At 37.5% G+C, this 20,066-nt stretch overlaps 1 protein-coding gene across 2 annotated transcripts in view; it reads left to right on the forward strand.

Annotated features, from left to right (window-relative positions):
* The first annotated feature begins 1,606 nt into the window (after positions 1 to 1,606).
* TCTN3 (tectonic family member 3) overlaps positions 1,607 to 20,066 on the forward strand; it is a 28,262-nt gene continuing 9,802 nt past the window's right edge. Inside the window, exons 1-13 of one of the 2 annotated variants that reach the window (XM_012654507.1) lie at positions 1,607 to 1,862; positions 2,040 to 2,163; positions 2,461 to 2,579; positions 6,607 to 6,734; positions 6,971 to 7,079; positions 7,166 to 7,281; positions 7,796 to 7,831; positions 8,457 to 8,537; positions 9,360 to 9,485; positions 10,322 to 10,429; positions 10,860 to 10,954; positions 11,258 to 11,411; positions 12,337 to 12,474. In XM_012654507.1, the coding sequence (XP_012509961.1) occupies positions 1,607 to 1,862; positions 2,040 to 2,163; positions 2,461 to 2,579; positions 6,607 to 6,734; positions 6,971 to 7,079; positions 7,166 to 7,281; positions 7,796 to 7,831; positions 8,457 to 8,537; positions 9,360 to 9,485; positions 10,322 to 10,429; positions 10,860 to 10,954; positions 11,258 to 11,411; positions 12,337 to 12,474 (1,590 nt within the window). The remainder of the gene's footprint in view (positions 1,863 to 2,039; positions 2,164 to 2,460; positions 2,580 to 6,606; positions 6,735 to 6,970; positions 7,080 to 7,165; positions 7,282 to 7,795; positions 7,832 to 8,456; positions 8,538 to 9,359; positions 9,486 to 10,321; positions 10,430 to 10,859; positions 10,955 to 11,257; positions 11,412 to 12,336; positions 12,475 to 20,066) is intronic. The other variant, XM_012654509.1, reaches the window with a different exon arrangement.

Raw genomic sequence — 20,066 nt, forward strand, 5'->3', positions numbered from 1 at the left:
TGAATTTGGCCTTTTCCTACAGACATTACTAATAAGGCAGATAATTGTTTTAAGGTCAAACATAAATATGCGTATCTCCCATAGCTGGCATCACCCAATCACATAAAAATATGTTTGAGAATATTTATAACACAGAGATACATCAAGCTGCTGACTTCAAAACATTATAAAATCAAGGTCTTGTCAAAGAACATGAGTAAAGTCAGGTGTCCTAAAACGTATCTATGTAAGCAATTCGCTTGGAAAGGGAAGTATTTGCTATATTTCAGGCCAGTGTACTAGATTTTAGATAACTTTTAACGTATCTTAATTATCTCAAAACCAAACAACTGAAATAATCCAGATGTCAGAAATGTGAACATTAGGAAGCCTGCATGGGGAAAGAAAAAAAAAACAAGGAAAAAAGAAATGTCAACACAAGAAAACAATAGGTCTAGCAACAGCAAGATTTTGATCATCTAGAGTCCTACTGTACAATACAGTAGCTACTCTCATCTGTGGTTATTTAACTTTGAATTAATTAAAATTTAAATATTAAAAGTTCAGCTCCTAGAAAAAAAATTCAGCTCTTCAGTCACACTTGCCACATTTCAAGTGTGCAACAGCCACATATGGCCTGTGGCTCCCATATTGGACAGTGCAAATATGGAACATTTGCGACACTGCAGAAAGTTCTATTGGACAGCACTGCTCTAGAGAATCTGGAGGGGCACACCACTCCTGAAAAAACCAAAAACTTCCTAGAAAGGGTTCAAAAGTAGTGATTATAATGGCAAAAAGTAAGTTTTCATCTTCATTCCTTGACTAGTTCTATTCCTGCATCTTATTTTCTCCTCATCTCCCAGAAAATCTGTTTCTCCTTTTTTTTACTTCATCTCTCCCTATCTTCTCACATTTTCCCCACCCTTTTTTCTTATTCCTAATCCCCCTTCTCTCACTACTTTTTCTAGCAACAAATATATGCAGTCCACCTTTAACAATTTGATGCATTTATTGAGGGTCTTAAAATTTCACAATGTTAAAATTTAAGAAGCCGAATGAACATTACTTCTAATGTGTTTCCACAACAAAACAAAAACACCCCACTGTATTAGAGGAGACTTTTTAAGGTATGTGACCAGTATATTTTCCCCCTTGAGATCTTTATCCTTCCATAGAAAGGGTTTCTCACCATTAGAATCCGTAGTGGAAAAGACTTGTAATTCTAGTTCGGGCCTCTGGGGTGTCCCTCTATCTAGGAAGAAAGACCCGAAGCCTCTGAGCCGCGAAGTCTCCGCCGGACTCCACAGCATCTGTTCGACCGCCTAACTCCTACCGTCATCTAGCGGAGGGAAGCGGCAACAGCTCCTTTGCCACCGGTGGTTGCCAGGCGACGGAGGCAGTGCCCGGCCCGCCTAAGGAGGAGGGCGCAGATTGAAGGCTGCTGAAAGAGCTGTAACAACCACGCTTTCTATTGGCTGAAAAGTTCGCAGCAATCGCCATGAGCCAATGAGAAGATGCATGAGGATGACGTCAGTCGCTATGCGACTCCTCCCAGCCACGCTCTAGCAACGCGTTTAGAGACCGCGGAGGCCCAAGTAGGACCCTCAGAAGTCTCTACTGCCCCATGTGCAGCTTGCAGCTCGTGCTTCTGCAGGTGTTCTTCCTGACGTTGCCCGAGAATGCCCAGCCTCAGCCTTCTTCCTCCGCATCAGGGGCAGTGCCCACCTCTCCGGACCTGGGGCCCGGGACGCTGGGCGGGACCGTCCAGTCCTCCTCGGAGGGGACTGCAACTCCCCCGGACGTGCTTGGGATCTCTACTGTGGGCCCTACTCTCGTGACCTCCTCGGCGCCTAGGAATAGAACCGTGGAACTTTTCCCAGGTGAGGGAAGGGGTTGTGGGAGGTGGAAACTACTGACTTTTCAGATCTAAAATTCTGTGAACAAAGTTGAATTGCCACAAAGCTAGGAATGGGGCTGTCGGAAGAGGGGGAATTAGCACTTGGAAGAACTTGGGGATCCTCATCCCGCTCGTTCTACTTTATGTTGTACTTTCATAGTCTTACCGATCTGTGTCTGTGACTTGACTCCTGGTACCTGTGATATAAATTGCTGCTGCGACAGGGACTGCTATCTTCTCCATCCGAGGACAGTTTTCTCCTTCTGCCTTCCTGGCAGCGTAAGGTGAGTTTCTGCATGCAGGCTGAATCCTAAAAGCGTTTGGGCCCTTGAATGGGTAATATTTGGAAGTAGGAAATGTTAGCTTTCCTGCCTCCTGCCCCCACTTCCACTGCTAGGACATTCCCTTGTTTTTTTCCCAGAAATGGCCTTTTCTGATTATCTAGAGCAGGGCTGTCTAGTAGAATAGGACCTTCGTGTTGTCCTGTAGCAGCTCGAGGAGTCCTCTCTTGAGCCATCCGTGAAGCCCTCTTCTTTAGACCTACCCCTCCACTTCTAATGTATCTTCCTCTTTCCTCACAGATCTTCAAGCTGGGTGTGTGTAGACAACTCTCTTATCTTCAGGAGTAATTCCCCATTTCCTTCAAGAGTTTTCATGGATTCAAATGGAATTAGGCAGTTTTGTGTCCATGTGAACAACTGTAAGTAGAAACATGTTGGCTGTTCTTATTGTCTAACATTTGTTGAGAATTAACTTTTTCTCTGGCCTTTTTTCCATTTCTTTCTTTTTTAAAAGTTTTTTTTTTTTTTTGTCCTTTGAACCTCTACCCCTCTTTCTACCTCTTTTTTGTGTCTCTTGTTACTGAATATTTGCAGTTTCTTATGCCCTATTGGCTGTGGATCAGAAAACTCATACAGAACTTCAATTTCAGTACTGGACCCTCAGAAGTCTCTACTGCTCAATGTGCACCCTGCAGCTCATACTACTGCAGGTGTTCTTACTGATGTTCCCTGAGGATGCCCAGCCTCAGCCCTCTTCCTCGATGTTAGGGGCAGTGTCCACCTCTTTTAATCATCACTCTTAGTTCAGATAATCACAGATAGACCATATCACCCACTTGCTACAATGTACATTCACTGAATCCCAAGTGCTGGACACATAGTAGACACCAAATAATACTTGAATGAACATCTTTAACAAATGAGTCTGTGCTAACCTTGTTTTTATTTCGTAAGGCAACAGTGTAGGAGAAGGAACATTAGACTACTACCATTTTCTTACCAGCTGCACAAACTTGAGCAAATCCCTTAGCATTTCCAAGCTCATTTCTTCAACTGTAAAGTGTGAAATAATATCACTGGCCTTGAAGATGAAAGTGTTCTATAACTGTAGAGTGCAATAAAGATAAGAGACGGTTATTACTAGAGTTTTTTAACGGACTTGGAAATTTGCTAGTGATAACTATAACCTTTCTAAAGATACGAAGCTAATATATCTTATTTTAATGTCTATGAAGCAATGTTCCTGTACAAAATAGATTTAAATGTTCCTTTCATCCTGAAAGTCAAGTCACCCTGATTTCACCTCACTGTTAGAAAAGAAATTGAAAAACTATATTCATCTCAGAAAAGAATCAATTTTGGGATTGGGGGGGACTGGAACTGAAAGCATTTGTCAGATGCCTAGTGGTCTTTTAGGTTGTCAGAGGGTAAAGGGAGCAAGGTGAATACTTCAATTTAAGGTAAGGCTGCCCCTTCCTTTCCAAACCTTCTACTACCTTCTAAATCCAGCCTTTTCAGATGCCTAGTGGTTTTTTAGATTGTCAGAGGGTAAAGGGAGCAAGGTGAATACTTCAATTTAAGGTAAGCCTGCCCCTTCCTTTCCAAACCTTCTACTACCTTCTAAATCCAGCCTTTTGATCATGCTCCAGAGCTATTGAGGGAGTGCCCAACTGGTGCTCCCTGCTTTGAATCCCCACTGCTGCCTCTCATGTGATCTTGTACACTGCTTCTAGACCAATGGATCTGAACTTTCTTTCCCCCTACAACGCCTGAGAAATAGGGCCACTTCCAGTAGTAATAATGAACCATTACATCAGTGAACTGTCCCTGAATGAGGCTTGGGAATAGATTCAAGCTTAGCATGCAAAAAACAAAAGCTTCCCCCTTTGGTTCTGGTTATTTGCCTACTTCTGTCACACATACCCACATACCATATGCACACAGTACACACAACCATGGAGAATCACTTTACTAGGTTAATCTTTCCATAGCATCGCATTATATTGCTTCCTTATTCAGAAACCTCCAATGACTTCCCACTTCCTATAGAATAACATCTAACTTCTTTAGCTTGCCAATCAAGATGCTCTTATATTTGATCCAACTTAGCTTTCCAGGCTTTTCTCCTGTTACTCTCTACATTGACCTTCTACTTTGGCGAAACTTATCTACTCCTTGTCCTTAAAATATGGCTTGCATTTTTCCCAAGTCTGTATTTGCTTTCTTCCTTGACTCAAATGTTCTTCTTTCTCTTTGCATTTTAAAATCCCTAGCTCTTCTGTAAGTCTTTTCTTGCTCACCTGTTGGAAGTGAGCCCATCCTCTGAAGTTCTAAGGCATTTATTATTTGAGTCACTCCCTTGGAACTTACAGGATTCCTTGTATTGTTATCAGTTCATGTGAACATCATGTCTCTCCAGGTAAATTGTGTCAGCACCTTGAGATGATGGATGATATCTTTTATTTCCCGCAGTGCTTAATATCTACTGATAACGATCATCAGGAAAGGATGTTTTTAGTCAAAGTCTATATGGCACGATGAAGTAGGGAAAAACTTAGACCAGGAATCAGAAGTTCTGCAATCTACTCCTACCTCTGTGGCTGTTTGCTACTCTTTTACCTGTGAGGATCCAAATTTCCTAATGAAATTGGGTCAGATGGTCTTTAGGCTTCTTTTCACATCTGAAATTGCATCAATCTAAATCTAAATACCTTTAAGCTCTGTTAAGTATTAATATAATATATCACATATGACGGTAGAAATTTTAGGCAAGAATTCTCCTTAGTCTGTGCTTATTACCACTACCACCAATATCTCTTCACTGAAGTGAGTGACATGTTAACCTTCTCATATTCATTTTAAGCCATAAAAAAATAGCCAGATAGATATTTGCCATCTTCTTTCTTAGCTTAACTTTAAGTTTTCTTCATTCATAAGGATAGAAATAACTGCATTATATATGAGGTAAATATCTCTTCCATATGGTTTTCAGGGTATCAGTTCTGAGTAAAATGATAAAGTAGCTCTTGGATGCTTCAGATTTTGAAGATTTCAGATCAGAGGTCGAAGTTGGCCCATGGACCAGCAGTATCACCATCACCTGTTTCAGAGCAATGCTTTTCAAACTCTAATATGCATGCACATCCCATGGATATCTTGTTAACATGCAGATTTTGACATGTGTTAGTAAGTTGGGAGGGCCTGAGAGTCTGTATTTCTGACAAACTTCCTAGGTGATGCTGGAGCTGCTAAATCTACGCACCTCACTTTGAGTATCAAGGATCTAGGAGATGTATAGAGAGTGAGTAGTCTTAAAGGCCCCAGAATTGAGAGTTGTGTTCATTTATTTCACGTTGTATCAGAAAGCTGAAAAGCCAAATAATTAAGATGTGATCACGGAGGATCAAGGTCAAGCTTATATAATGTGGAATGCTCATTAGCTTTCAATGATGCAGGTCTTATAACCTTTTGACTGTCTACATGACCATAATTATATGAAGAATGAAATTAACATGGGACACATTTCTGCTGTTTTTTCAAGTTAGCAGAAGACTTGGAGTAGTAAAGCAGACAGTGTTGTCTATCACCTGCCACCCTCTAGGCAGGGGAAAGCACCAGGACCCTTTTCCTACATCTCTGCCCTGGTTCTGAAGTGCCATAAAGAAATGGCTACGTGAAATCAAGGTGTCAGCTGTGCAAAAAAAAAAAAAAAGGGGGTATTAAAAAGAAAAAGAAGAGGTGGCTACAGAAGCCCAGATAGATTTATATATTGCTATAATAGAAATTATAGAATTGTTACAGAAAGTACCCTTTTGCGGTATCTGAAATCTTGAATGTAGGAATTACAAGGTGAAAGGAATAAAACACAACAAATCCATAAACTTGAGAGATGGAAACATTATCATTAGGACTGTCAGTTGAAGTTTAGAGGAAACAGGAAGATTTGGGGAGGACAGATCAAACAGTCTCTAATTTTGTCATATTCCTAAGGAAATAGTACCATTTTGTTGTATCAGAGACTCATTTAGTGTGGGGCAAATATAAGCATTATTGAGCTTACTATTTTCATCACAAATTGCTAATCATACACATTCTTGGCCATCAGAGACTTGGAACTGACTGGCATTCATTGACCATATTCTTAGATCTTAATAATAAAACAATGATTTAGTTAACAGATTGCTATCAGAATTGTTATCTCTGGAGATGGAGTATTGATTGGGAACCTTCTGGGAAAATGCTCTATAACTTGATCTGAGTGGTGGTAATACAAGTATATAAATTTGTAATAATTTTTTGAGTTTATACTTAAAATGAGTATATTTATACACTTTATATTATGCTTCGATGAAAATATTTTTAAAAATTAGTTATTTGGCATGCCAGATATTTTAAAATACATAATCTTCTTTTATCTAAACGCTTTTTCTTTTAAAAACGTTATAGCAAAATTAAACTATTTCCAGAAGCTCCAAAAGGTTAATGCAACCAACTTCCAGGCCCTGGCTGCAGAGTTTGGAGGCGAATCATTCACTTCAGCATTCCAAACCCAGTCACCATCAGCTTTTTACAAGGTGAGCCTGGGAAAGGGGACAGGATTGTTTGGTTTGGGTTTTCCTCTCAGAGCAGACAATTGATAAGCTATCTTTGTGGTACTTCCCCGCAGCTAGATAAACCATTGTCGGCTCTTTGGAGAGCAGCGCTGTCCATATAAACAAGCTATTGAGTTAACCTTTGTTTCTGCTTTTTCTTTTCTGGTGTAGTTCAATCCAAGCTTGCTATGAATAAATTTCTCCTATATTTTATTCAGGCTGGGGACCCCATTCTTACTTACTTCCCCCAGTGGTCTGTAATAAGCTTGTTGAGACAGCCTGCAGGCGTTGGAGCTGGAGGACTCTGTGCTGAGAGCAATCCTGCAGGTAAGCATGGCAGAAGTACCAGCCTTTTTGTTCAATTTAAAATAGGCTTTCTCATTTACCACTCTCTTAATTCTTTGTGTTCTAAGGTTTCCTAGAGAGTAAACATACAACCTGCACGCGTTTCTTCAAGAACCTGGCAAGTAGCTGTACCTTGGATTCAGCCCTCAATGCTGCCTCTTACTGTGACTTCACAGTCTTGAAGGTGGGTGCTCATTCTATTCCCACTCTGTCACCACTGTGGATTTGAAGTCAACATGCTTCCAACTGTTGTGGGTTGTGGAAAGAGCATTGAACTGGAAGTCACAATCCTCAAGAACTACATAAAAGTCACAAGGCCTAGAGACCCTATCATCTGAAGACAGATTAAAGAATTAGAGAGATATGGCTAGGATCCTCACCCTTCTTGCTAATAGGATGGCTTAGGAGGGCGGAAAGGGGATAACATCTCACTATTTCACCAAACTTCTTGTTTTCGCTGTTCAGCAGAGCTGGCAAGGTAGGTGGGTATCACAGTCTATCCACCCTCCCATTTAGCTCTCCACTCCCTGCCATTTTAGTGTAAGGAAGAGTGAGGTGGAAGAGAGGAAACAAATCATTCTAATCTATTGATTTTCCCCCAAAACCAAAGCCTGTTGATAGTGATATAAAAACCACAAGCTCCTCATAATTTTCCGTGAGATACATGCACTCCTGTCCCTGCTGTTCTCTTATTCTAGGTTCCAAGAGGTATGACTGATCTGCAGAATATGGAGGTATGATGCTGTTTATCTGGAAAAAAGAAAAAGAATATTTGGCCCCTTTTCATCTGAGGCAATTTCAGTCCAGACTGTAATAGTGAAACATAAATGTAAGCGTGATGTTGCAAACAGTTAAATATGAATCTAAAATAGTGCTTTTGCAAGTATGTTCTATACCATTAACAGCCTTGTGAAATAAGGATTCATAAGGTATTAGATAAGTTTGGAAAACATTGGGGTAAATAAACTATATTTAGGGTGGGCTTCTTGGAATCTTTAATTTGCTAGAGGGCCTTATTAATCTCTAAGGGGAGAGTATTGAATACAGTATTTCTAAAATTATTTGACCATAAAACCGTTATTTTATGTCTAATAGAATTAGTGTTTTGAGAAATAAGTTTTGAGAAGTGCTGGTTAGAAAGACTTTTGAATTTAAATTGTAGGCTGGCAATGGATGAAGAGAGAAAAGGAATGATCAACATATGTAACCTAAACACCTGTACCCCTATAATATGCTGAAATAAAAAAAAAAAAAAAGGAATGATCAAGGGGAAGGGAAAATGCTCATTTTAGTACAATATCTAGCAAGAAGAAAAAATACTGCTTTCAATTTCGTTGACTTCCTTCTTTCCCTTGCTAGTTCCAGGTTCCTGTAACACTTGTCTCGCAGGCTGGTCCTCCCGTGTTGGCTGGAAACACTTGTCAGAATGTTGTTTCCCAGGTAGGGATCCTGGCCTCAGTTTCTAGACTGATAATGTATATTGATCAGCATTACCAGAGGTACCTCATCGTCTGTTAAGTACCAGGCTGACCCCACCTAAATTTTTGTGCATTACCTGAAATTTAACATGACAAGAATTGAGCCCATCATCTTTTTCCCTACCATGTGTCAGTCATTTCCATTGCCACCATCCTCCATCCTCTGGTGTTTCAGGACCAGAACATTAGAATTATTTCTGACTCTTCTTCCTTTGCCCACATGCAGCCTTTTACCAGTTCTTACTGACTGACCATGTTTTCTTCGTTGACATAGTCAATAACATCTGAAAGTCTGAAAAGTCAACTTTTCTTCCTCTATTCTCTCTCTTCTAATTGATCCAACCTAAAAAAGCAAAAATTATCTTAAAGCATCCTTTTAAAGACTGTGCTAAGAAATTTAAGGTTACCTTCAATTACTTGTGACTTCCATCCTCAGACATTATGAGAGCCAAGTAAACCCCATCTGTTCCATGCTCATTTCTACCTCTGTTTCTACTTGCCCTTCTCTACCCACAATCAAAACTTTTCTTCCTTTTCAATTCTTACCATAAAGTCACCTCCTCCATGAACCCTTTCAGAGAGCTCTATCTAGCTTATTCTCCATAGGAAAGTGTAATATGAAGTCATCTTTATCGTTTTATGGTATTTGTGTTTGGCATTTTTAATGTTACTTTTTCAGTCTCCCTCATTCAGTTACAATAAACCCTTAAAAACAGAAAATCTACCCTTAACATAATTGGCCCAATAACTATTTTTATTAATTGATTATTGTTTTGCATTTCAGGTCACCTATGAGATAGAGACCAATGGGACTTTTGGAATTCAGAAAGTCTCTGTCAGTTTTGAGCAAACCAACCTGACTGTGGAGCCACGCCTTTCCTTACAGCAACACTTCATCATTCACTTCAGGGTTAGGGCCCTTCTCTTATAGGGGATTGGGAAAGGAAGAAGTACTGCGTTAGACATAGTTCCCCTGCTTCTGTAATCCATGTGAAATAGAATAAGAATACGAAGCCCTAGTTCAGTCTGTTGATTAATGCCTCAACATTTAATATTTCATAATTTATTTGTTAACATTTTCTCTGATGCTGTGTCTGGTCCAGCAAGCAGGACTTCAATCTCAAAACTCTTTTTTTAAATAGTTGTTTTGAATCATAAATTCAACCAACATCCACAGAAATTCTTTAGCTTTTCTCATATTCAGAATTCTATTTATTTTCCACTTGATTTAAATTTCCAGTCTTGATCACCACCATTTGGCTTTCTTCTACTTCTTTCCTCTTTATGAACCCAGCAGAATTCTCAACTCTACCTTCAGGTGATCATCCAAGTTTTGTGTCTGTCAGAACTCATCTCTGGAATATCTATAGTTAACTAAAATATATTTTTTTTAAGTTACTTTTAAATTCCTCTGATTTTAGCCAGACTGAACATAGCCCTAAATTTCTAATAAATGTTTAGAAACAGGGTTAAGGTATCCTTGAGAGATCCTTGGTTGTAATCCTAGATAGAAGTGGCATATAGTGCATTTCAATATTCAGATCACTGAGGATTTATTTTAGTGAATAAAAAAAGGTAAAATACTGCAGTAGAAATTTCTGCAAAATGCTACACTGTGGAAAGAAGCCACATTGTTCATTGTAGCTCGCTTATTACATTGCCTTAAGAAAGAATATGAAGCCAAGCAGTGGAAGGTGGCAAAGCATGCTTTTCTCCATAAATGACTTTTCTTCACTCTTTCTGCAGGCTTTTCAACAGAGCACAGCTGCTTCTCTTACTGGTCCTAGAAGTGGGAATCCTGGCTATATTGTTGGGAAGCCACTCTTGGCTCTAACTGGTGATATAAGTTACTCAGTATCCTTTTTGGAGCTGGGTAGCCTTTTGTAGCCTAATGAGAAGCTGATCTTTTAGATTTTCCAATTGTCCAAGTTTCCCCATTTTTTAGGTATTCATTTTCTTTACCAAATTATGAATACGTTATGTTCTTAAATGCTCATACCACCAAAGGCTTTAAAACTTACATTAGACTGGCCAAAGGTGAGGGGTGGACTGATTTTTGTTTGTTTTAATGAGATATTTGTATGCTGGTATATGGTTAACCATTTTGGAAAAACAGTAATTGTCTCTGTTTTTTTAATTACTAGAGGAAAAAAGCACACATTTTTGACTTGAATGATATATTAATAAAATATAAATAGTGTTGAGGGAAAATAAGAGCATAAATTTTCCAATCTTGCCTACTTTTTTTCGTGTTATCTCCTTGACCATCACTTTTCCACCTCAGATGACCCTTTTGCAGAGCCAGGGTAATGGAACTTGCTCTGTTAAGAGACATGAAGTACAATTCGGAATGAATGCAATGTCTGGATGCAAGCTCAGGTAAGTCTTAGCTTCCATATGAGTTCCCAGAATTTTGTTTCTGCTTGTAGGGAATATGTTGATATGATAACTTTTATGTTTTAAATGACAGTTCAGAGAATGCTATTATAGTTAGGAATAGTCTTTTAATCTAAATAGTGTTAATATTGCTAAGAGTTTTCTGACAGTCCTTAATATCTCCTAAGAATTACTTCCTCCACTCTGTTTTATAATATTTCTGGTGTTTGGATTAATATACAGTACTAATAGAGTTGCATTATTATGTTAGCATTGGACTTCAGCCTCCATGGTGTTTAATTACAGAGTGAAGACAGCAAACTGCAGCCACTTGCAGCAGGAGATTTATCAGACTCTCCATGGAAGGCTGAGACCAGAGCATATTGCCATCTTTGGTAATGCTTACCCAGCCCAGAAAGGAGGGTGGACCAAGATCCTCCACAGGAGCTGCAGTGTTTCAGTAAGGAGAGAAATACACTTCCTGTTGAAGTGTATTTTCCCTCTTTGTAAATTATGGATAGTAAGGTTAAAACCAGCCTTGTCTCTGTAGATAATGTATTTGTCGTAGAAGGAAAAGTGTAAGAAATCATGCCCACTTGAAGTCATTATTTCAGAGTAGGTTTATGCCTAACTTATTTTCCTTACTTAGAAAAAAAATTATGGTAGAAATTCTGGAGATTGTGGTTCAAAATCACACCATACATTTCAAATATTCTCGAGTATTTATTTGGTCAGCACAGATTGTTTCATGAGGTTATATAAGAACAACAGATTCTTTCTGTTCTCATAAAAATTTGCATTTGTACATTAAAATACATTATCCCGTTAGAAATTGAAATCATATAGAATGGAATATCCTTCTATATGGGTCTTGCAATTAATCTTCCTAGAGTACTGCTTTAAGTATACCATGTTTCTATTCTGGAAACTTTCGAGGCTCTCTGATGCCTTCAAAACAGACTACTTGGATGGATTTCATAATCTAACCCTTAGGTGTCCTCTTCTTTAACCTTTCACTGTTCCTATGTTCAAACTCTTTGCTTTAGCCAAGTTTCCTGCTCAAGGCCAGTGCCTCCCACACCCCTGGTACATAGGAGATACTCAGTAACTATAAATTAATCATTGAATGTCCCTCCATGGTATCATGTGCTGCTCTAGTTACATACCGTTTTATATGCCATCTCCTTATCCAAATTTGCCTTTAATCATCATTTCTTTAAGATCAAGAATAATAATATGGTGTATTGTGAACTTCTGTGTTCTTCCTTTAAGCCTTCTCTATTGTATAATATAACGTTTAAGAAACAATGGCTATTTAGTGCATAGTGACTGACTGTTGGCAACCATTAGGCAATTCAAGCAGATGCTTCTTTACCCTTCTGCAGGCTAAGAACTGTACTTCCTGCTGTTTCATACCAGTTTCCTTGGAGATTCAGGTATTATGGGCATTTATAGGCCTCCAGTCCAACCCACAAGCTCATGTGTCAGCAGCCCGATTCCTATACCAATGCCAGTCTGTAGAGGTAAGTCATGGCTCATAAAAGACCAGTAAGCCTTGCAAAGCCTAGATTTTATTGTCACCATCTGGTAACTAGATCATCTTTTATCTTCTGAAAGACAATTTATGTTGCCAAACCAATGTTTGTTCAGAGCGAGATGACACAGTTAATTTTCAAGTCTATCCTCCCTGCCTGGTCACTGAAATTAACGTGCTGTCATGAATACAACCTGTATCCCATTTTTACCATTTTTTTTTTTTAATTTTCTTACCTCAGGTTATGGTTAATTTCTTTTAAATAATCCTACCACTATTATATACTGATTGATTCATCTACAGAAAGCATTTTCCATAAATATGTGTTCGACGTGACAGTCACACACTTATAAGATTCTATGATTGCTTGATAACTTGGGATATAGAAAAAAAAATTTTGAAAAAAAAGTCTCTGAGTTTGTTGATTGCAATTAAAGTTACTGCTGTTGTATTTGTAGTCACCAATTACTGGTTGTATGTGCTCCATTAAATGGACAGTTTTGGCCAGGTGCAGTGGCTTATGCCTGTAATCCTAGCACTCTGGGAGACCAAGGTGGAAGGATCACTTGAGCTCAGGAGTTCAAGACCAGGCTGAGCAAGAGCGAAACCCTGTCTCTGCTAAACATAGAAAAATTAGCCGGGCATGATGGCATGCACCTGTAGTCCCAGCTACTCGGGAGGCTGAGGCAGGAGGATTGCTTAAGCCCTCAAGCCTGGGCAACAAGAGCAAGACTGTTAAATAAATAGACAGATAGATATATATATACATACTTTTAATCTGTAATAAGTATATTACAGATTAATACTATAGTTATGATGTGCCTTAAGGACAGCTTTAGCATCTGCCATGGTTTTAGAACCTAATCCTTAGCTTTAGAAGTTCCAAAACATGGTATTTTCATTTTACTTAGAAATGATTAGGTCCTGGTGAAGTGATTCATGTATAAACTGGTATGCCAGTTTGTTAACTTTTAATGAAAATTAAAACAGGTTGAAATTCTTATCTGTTGCATTGCATTTATATCCCAGGAAAGAAGTAAATTTGAGACTACATTTAAGTCAGAAGTAAAATACCTTTAGCTCTCCCTCACTACAGGTTTGGGCAATTTAGTTCCCTGTGCCTGTAAATGAGGTTAATACTTAAGCTACCAGAAATTCTATTAATGAGAACATTCTTCTTCTTGTGTTGGTTTACTGAACAAAATAGTAACTATTTCTGTAAGACATTTAATCTTTTACAGATCCTGCACTGAATTCATTGCTAAATTTTTCTAAACTATATCTTTATTTTTTATTCCTATGTTGTTTGGAGAGATACCCATAGGACTGTTCATTGTATTTTTCTAAATCTCTGCTTCTCTTAGGCATTGAAGCCACCCAGTGCCTCTTTCTTGTCTAGGTATTTTAACCAATATCTTTTTCTAGCGTGTCTTAGAGGTTAGCTTTTCAGGTTAGTTTGTCTCCTCTGCATAAACCACACTTTCTAGTCATTCTATCCAACTGGCCTAAGTGGGTGATAGTTGAAAATTTCAACTATTTTTCCTTCATACATAACCAAAGAAACATCATCCGTTCCAAGGATGAAGTAAAAATTAATTGTATTAAACTTATTGAGGTGGTATAGTGTATACAAAACCATGTTCCTTAGGGTGATTTAAGGGATTTGCAAAGATAATTTTGACTATGCAAAAATTTTCACTTTATGGACTGACTTGAGAAGCTCATCTCCATGAAAGATGTCGTGCTCCTATTTTTATAAGGAATTATGAAATACTAGTGTTATATCACAAAGGTTAATAAAATATAAGCATTTCCTTCTATAATAAAGATAATTTTATGATCTATATAGAAAGTTTTTTTAACCTCTTCAACCTTGAATAGAAGTATTCACCTGAAATCACATGAATATATTCACTTTTTCTTTATGCATTTATGTTTATTTGTCCTTAACTTTAAATCCTTTCTCTATCACACAGGCTTGTCTCTCAGGACTTGTGAAATTTTTTTCTTGGGATAGCAATAAGTTATCCAAAGAAAGCTAGTATACATGTTCCAAAGCTTCTAAAATTAAAAGGAGAGTTATACTTTCAGAATGTGTGTATTCTGGGATTCTTCAAAGTGGCCACCCTTTGAAAGCTTTTGGTTGATAATAGTCTTACCTAGGCTGTATCATTCAGCTTAGTATGTCTGAGTGATGGCATAAAACTAAAGCTGAGTAGCAAACTGGCAACCTGTGTGCTGTATTGAACCTATAGACTTGTTTTCTTTGGCCCACAAAGTGTTTTGTTATTTAAATTTGTGTCAACGTGCAAATATCAGGAAATTTTACTGAGGTATCCAGATTTTTGGCTTCTCTTGAAAATCTGACAATATAGACCATAATATATTTCCGCATAGCATAAAATCTTCTGTTGCTGAATGACGATATTCATTTTAAGGTAGTATACCCTGTTCTCCATTCACACAACCTAGGTCTACCCACCCTTAGCCATCCCACTTGTCTCATTCAGGTTATCTGCTTAGGCTGGTAGGCATTTATGTTTGAACCTTGAACTCAAGCTGCTAGATGGTCAGGTGAATTGTGAACCGAACTTTCTGAATGATTTTTCATTGTATAGATGTAGCTATAGAAACACTTTAAATTCCTCTTGCTATAAAAAGCAAAGGAGCAGGCCGGGCACCATGGCTCATGCCTATAATCCTAGCACTTTGGGAGTCCGAGCCAGGAGGATTGCTTGAGGCCAGGAATTTGAAACTAGCCTGAGCAACGTAGACCCCGGTCTCTACAAAAAATGCAAAAATTAGCCAGGCATGGTGGTGCACACCTGTAGTACCAGCTAGCTACTCAAGAGGCTGAGGCAGGAGGAATGCTTAAGCCCAAGAGTTTGAGGTAGTAGTGAGTTATGATGACGCCACTGTACTCTATCCCAGGAAAAGCAAGACTCTACCTCAAAAAAAAAAAAAAAATTAAAATTAATTAATGGATTAAAAAGTAAAGGAGCTTATTTTTGGATAATTCCCAAGGACTAACTATAAAGTAGGGGAAAACTTAAGCAAAAAACTGTATACACTTTCCTATCATTTTGTGTGATATTTATTACTATAATAGCTAAATGTTTATTGAACATTTACTATATGACAGGTACTGATAGTATTTTTTTCAGTGTTTTTTGTTGAGTGTTGAATTCTCACAACAAACCCCTGAAGGTAAATAGCATTCATTTACATGGTACTCTGCTACTTGTAATTTTATACTAATTGGGCCTTTAAAGGGATCTTTAAGTTTGGGGATTAATAAAATAAATTATATCTCATGTCTGCATATAAACTTTTTTAATTTTAAAAAATAAAATATATCTCTAGGAAGAAACAACTAGTTTTACAGAATATTCTGTATCAATTAAAACCAAAACAATGAGTATAAAGAACAATGTAGCATCATCACAGGACCAAGGCTCTAAATCTTTCTAAAATTATAATATGTAATTCTTGTTTATCACCAAGGGAATCATCTGCTCATGAGATTGTCTAGGAGACCTATTGCCTGCAGTTTTTGTGGTCAGCATGGCTTTGAGTCAGATGGCCTATGTCTATATAGAGTTGTTTTACTTGTCTAAATCTAAGTTTTCTTTTCTATGAAATGGAGGTTGATAATACTCATTGAGTTGTGCAAATTAAATGAGATCATGAAAGTAAAACACTTAGCACAGCTCCTAGCACATAGTGAATACTCAGTAAGTATTGTTCTTTATACCATTATTATTTTTGTCATCATAACTTTTTTCGCCCCAAGCTTCCATAGAAGTGGTATATAAAGAAGTTATGAGGCAAAATAGAAAAGAAAAAAGCAGGTATTAGAGCATTGTTTTTCAACTTTTGTTGGCTATCTCCCATGATAAGAAATTTATTTTACATCATGGCCCAGTTTACAACACACATACATATAAAATGGAAATAAAAGTTTTATAAAACAATGCCTTTACTATATGTAGTGTACTCTATGATATTTTCTATTCTATTCTCATTTATTCTATTTGGTTTTTTTTAAATGCTAGACACAACCCACTAATGGGTTGCAGTTTACAATTTGAAAAACACTTTTTTTTAATTTCTGTAAATTTATGGGGTATATGAGAAATTTTCTCACATGTATATAACATATAGTGATCAAGTCACAGTATTTAGGGTATCCGTCACCCAAGCACAATTTATTTTTGTTAAGTATAGTCATCCTACTTGGCTATCAAACATTGAATTTATTCCTTCTATCTTACTGTATGTTTGCACCCTTTAACCCACTTCTTTTTATCCTCCCCTGATCCCTTCATTCACTCTTCCCAGTCTGTTAACCTTTTCCACTCTCTACCTCCATGCAAAAACACTTTTAGAGGCTATTATCTTTGACTATATTCCAAAGCTACTTATTTTATTTAATAAATGTCTTTTATTGATTATAATTGAAAGTTAGCTGTGTTTTATACCTCAATCAAATAGCATATGCTAGAAAAACTACCAATCTAGCTACCTGGGTATCTTAATGGGTCTTAGATTTTATGGACCCCACTGAGAGAATGTTAAACATTATTGACTTACTAGAAAAATGCAGACATGCAACCATTCCTTATGTAGTTTCAAGGAATTTATTAGGTTCTTGAAGCCAGGCTAAGAACCTATGCCACAATCTCATTATTAAACAGGGCAGTATACTAGGAAAGATAAGTAACACTAAAAATAATTCAATATTAGATTTTAGAAATAGTTGCTATCAGGGAAAGGGCTAGGAAGTGGCTGGATTGGTAAGAAAGGGTTCTGTGTCTCTTTTCTGTTATGTCTTGGAGGACACCGACTGACCTCTCTTCTGAGAAGAGACAACAGTAGCACCACCAGTGGACTAGATTGCTGTGACAGTCAGTAAAGTTTCTGTCACTAAAGTCTTTCTTTTTCAGGGATCAATCAGCTACTATTTGCCTCTATCTCCTAATGAATTATTAGACTGTAGAAGTACTTTGCCCCCTTCTGTGGTTCCTTTTCTTAATAGCCAGTATAGAAGAAACTGACCTAGTTTATTGTGTTTTTTAATATTTTATTACCTCTTTTTTTTTAAAGAACTTTTAAAAGTTTGCTCAGTGTTCCATGTTAAAATATATAACCACTTAAGATCTCTTCCTAATACATGATGTTCAACCACATTTATTCTTTAACACAGTGGTCCCCAACCTTTTTGGCACCAGGGACCGGTTTCATGGAAGACAATTTTTCCACAGCCGGCGGTAGGGGGTGCCGGAGCTTAGGCAGTGATTCTGTAAATACAGATGAAGCTTCCCTAGCTCACAGCTGCTCACCTCCTACTGTGCGGCCCGGTTCCTAACAGGCCACAGACCAGTACAGGTCTGCAGCCTCAGAGGTTGGGGGCGGCAGCTTTAACATATTCATTTTCAATGACTCATTTGAAAATTAGTAGTTTCATTTATGTCTTTAAAATAAGTGAGAGAGGCCAGGCGCGGTGGCTCACGCCTGTAATCCTAGCACTCTGGGAGGCCGAGGCGGGCGGATTGTTTGAGCTCAGGAGTTCGAAACCAGCCTGAGCAAGAGCGAGACCCCGTCTCTACTAAAAATAGAAAGAAATTAATCGGACAACTAAAAATACATAGAAAAAATTAGCCAGGCATGGTGGTGCATGCCTGTAGTCCCAGCTACTCGGGAGGCTGAGGCAGAAGGATTGCTTGAGCCCAGGAGTTTGAGGTTGCTGTGAGCTAGGTTGATGCCACGGCACTCACTCTAGCCTGGGCAACACAGTGAGACTCTGTCTCAAAAAAAAAAAAAAAAAAATGCATATATGGATATCTATATGTATAAACAAAGATAATAGATATTAATAATGGTATTCTTAGTGATGGAAATATGGTGTTTTTATTTCTTATTTTTACTTATCTGTATTCTGTAACTCTTTACAATATAATCTACTGCTTTTATAAAATTAAACTTAAAGTCACTAGGAAACATGTAAAAATAACTAGATGTTATTCGGAGATGATTTTATTCAGTTTCATTTACAATACCATGAAAAAACAAATTACTTAGGAACAAGTCAGCAGAAAGAATGAAAGACCTCTTCACTGTAAGACATTACTGAGAGAAATTAAAGGGGACCTAAATGAATGGATCATGGAGAAGACTCGACATTACAATGTCTATCCTCAAATGGATCTATAGATTCAGTGCAAACCCAATAAAATCCTAGCATGCATTTTTGTAGAAATTGACAAGCTGATTCTAAAATTTACATGGAAATGCAAAGGACTTAGAATAGCCAAAACAATTTTGAAAAAGAGCAAAGTTGGAGGATTTACAGTACTCGATTTTAAGACTTACTCAAAATCTCAGACAATATGGTACTCTGGTATAAGGACAGAAGAGAGAGTCCAAAAATAGATTCACAAATCACATCAATTCAATGGGGAAGAGAAAAAAAAAATTTTAACAGTTGGTGCTGGAACAACTGGATAAAACTGGAACTACTAGCTAAACTTATTGGGGGGGGGCAGGAATGAACTCTGATTCCTGTCTTATTCCAACACAAAAATCATAGACCAATACATAAAATCCACAGTTATAAAGCTTTTAAAAGAAACAGGAGACTATCTTTACAAATTTGAAGTAAGCAAAGATTTCTTAGACTAGAAACAAAAATCATTAACCATAAGACTTTAAAAAGTTGGTAAATAGGACTTTACCAAAATTAAAAATCTCTGCTGAACAAAAGATACCATTAGAAAAATGAAAAGGCAGGCTAGTTCAGGAGAAAATATTTCTCAATACATTATCTGACTAAAGACTCATCTAGAATATAAAAAGAACTCCTACAAATAAATAATACAATGACAAAAAAACTAAAAATAGGCAAAAGATTTGAACAGATACTTCACAAAAAGAAATAAACAAATGGTCAATAAACATAAAAAACCATTCAACATCATTAATCATTAGATGCAAATTAAAACCACGAGATACTACTTCATACCCATTAGAATAGCTAAAATCAAAAAAGACTAACAATTATGTTCCAAGAATGTAGAGCAACTGGCATTCTCATACATTGCTAGTAGCAATGAAAAATGGTACAACCACTTGTTCTTAAATTTTACAAATGCATCTTCTCTGTGACTCAGCAATTTTACTCCTAGTTATTTACTCAAGAGAAATTAAAATATATGCCCCCAAAAAGGCTTGTACAAGAAAGTTCATAGCAGCCTTATTAACAAAACCAGAAACAACCCAAATATCCATCATTAGGAGAGTGGGAAAATTATGGTACATTCACACAATGGAATACTACTCAGCAATAAAACAATGAATTAGTGGTACACAAAACAACATGGATGAATCTCAAAAACATTTATCTTGAGTGAAAGAAGCCAAACACACACACACAAAATATACTGTATGAGTCCATTTATATGAAGTACAAGAACAAGGAAAACTAATCTTTAGTGATAAAAGGCAGAAAGTAGTTGCTTCCGGGAGAGGGACAGGGAACAGACTGGAAAGAGACCCAAAGGAACTGTGAAATGGTAGACATAG

This window comes from Propithecus coquereli, unplaced genomic scaffold (assembly GCF_000956105.1).
Source record: "Propithecus coquereli isolate 6110/MARCELLA unplaced genomic scaffold, Pcoq_1.0 Scaffold440, whole genome shotgun sequence".
In the NCBI taxonomy this organism is placed as follows: domain Eukaryota; kingdom Metazoa; phylum Chordata; class Mammalia; order Primates; family Indriidae; genus Propithecus; species Propithecus coquereli.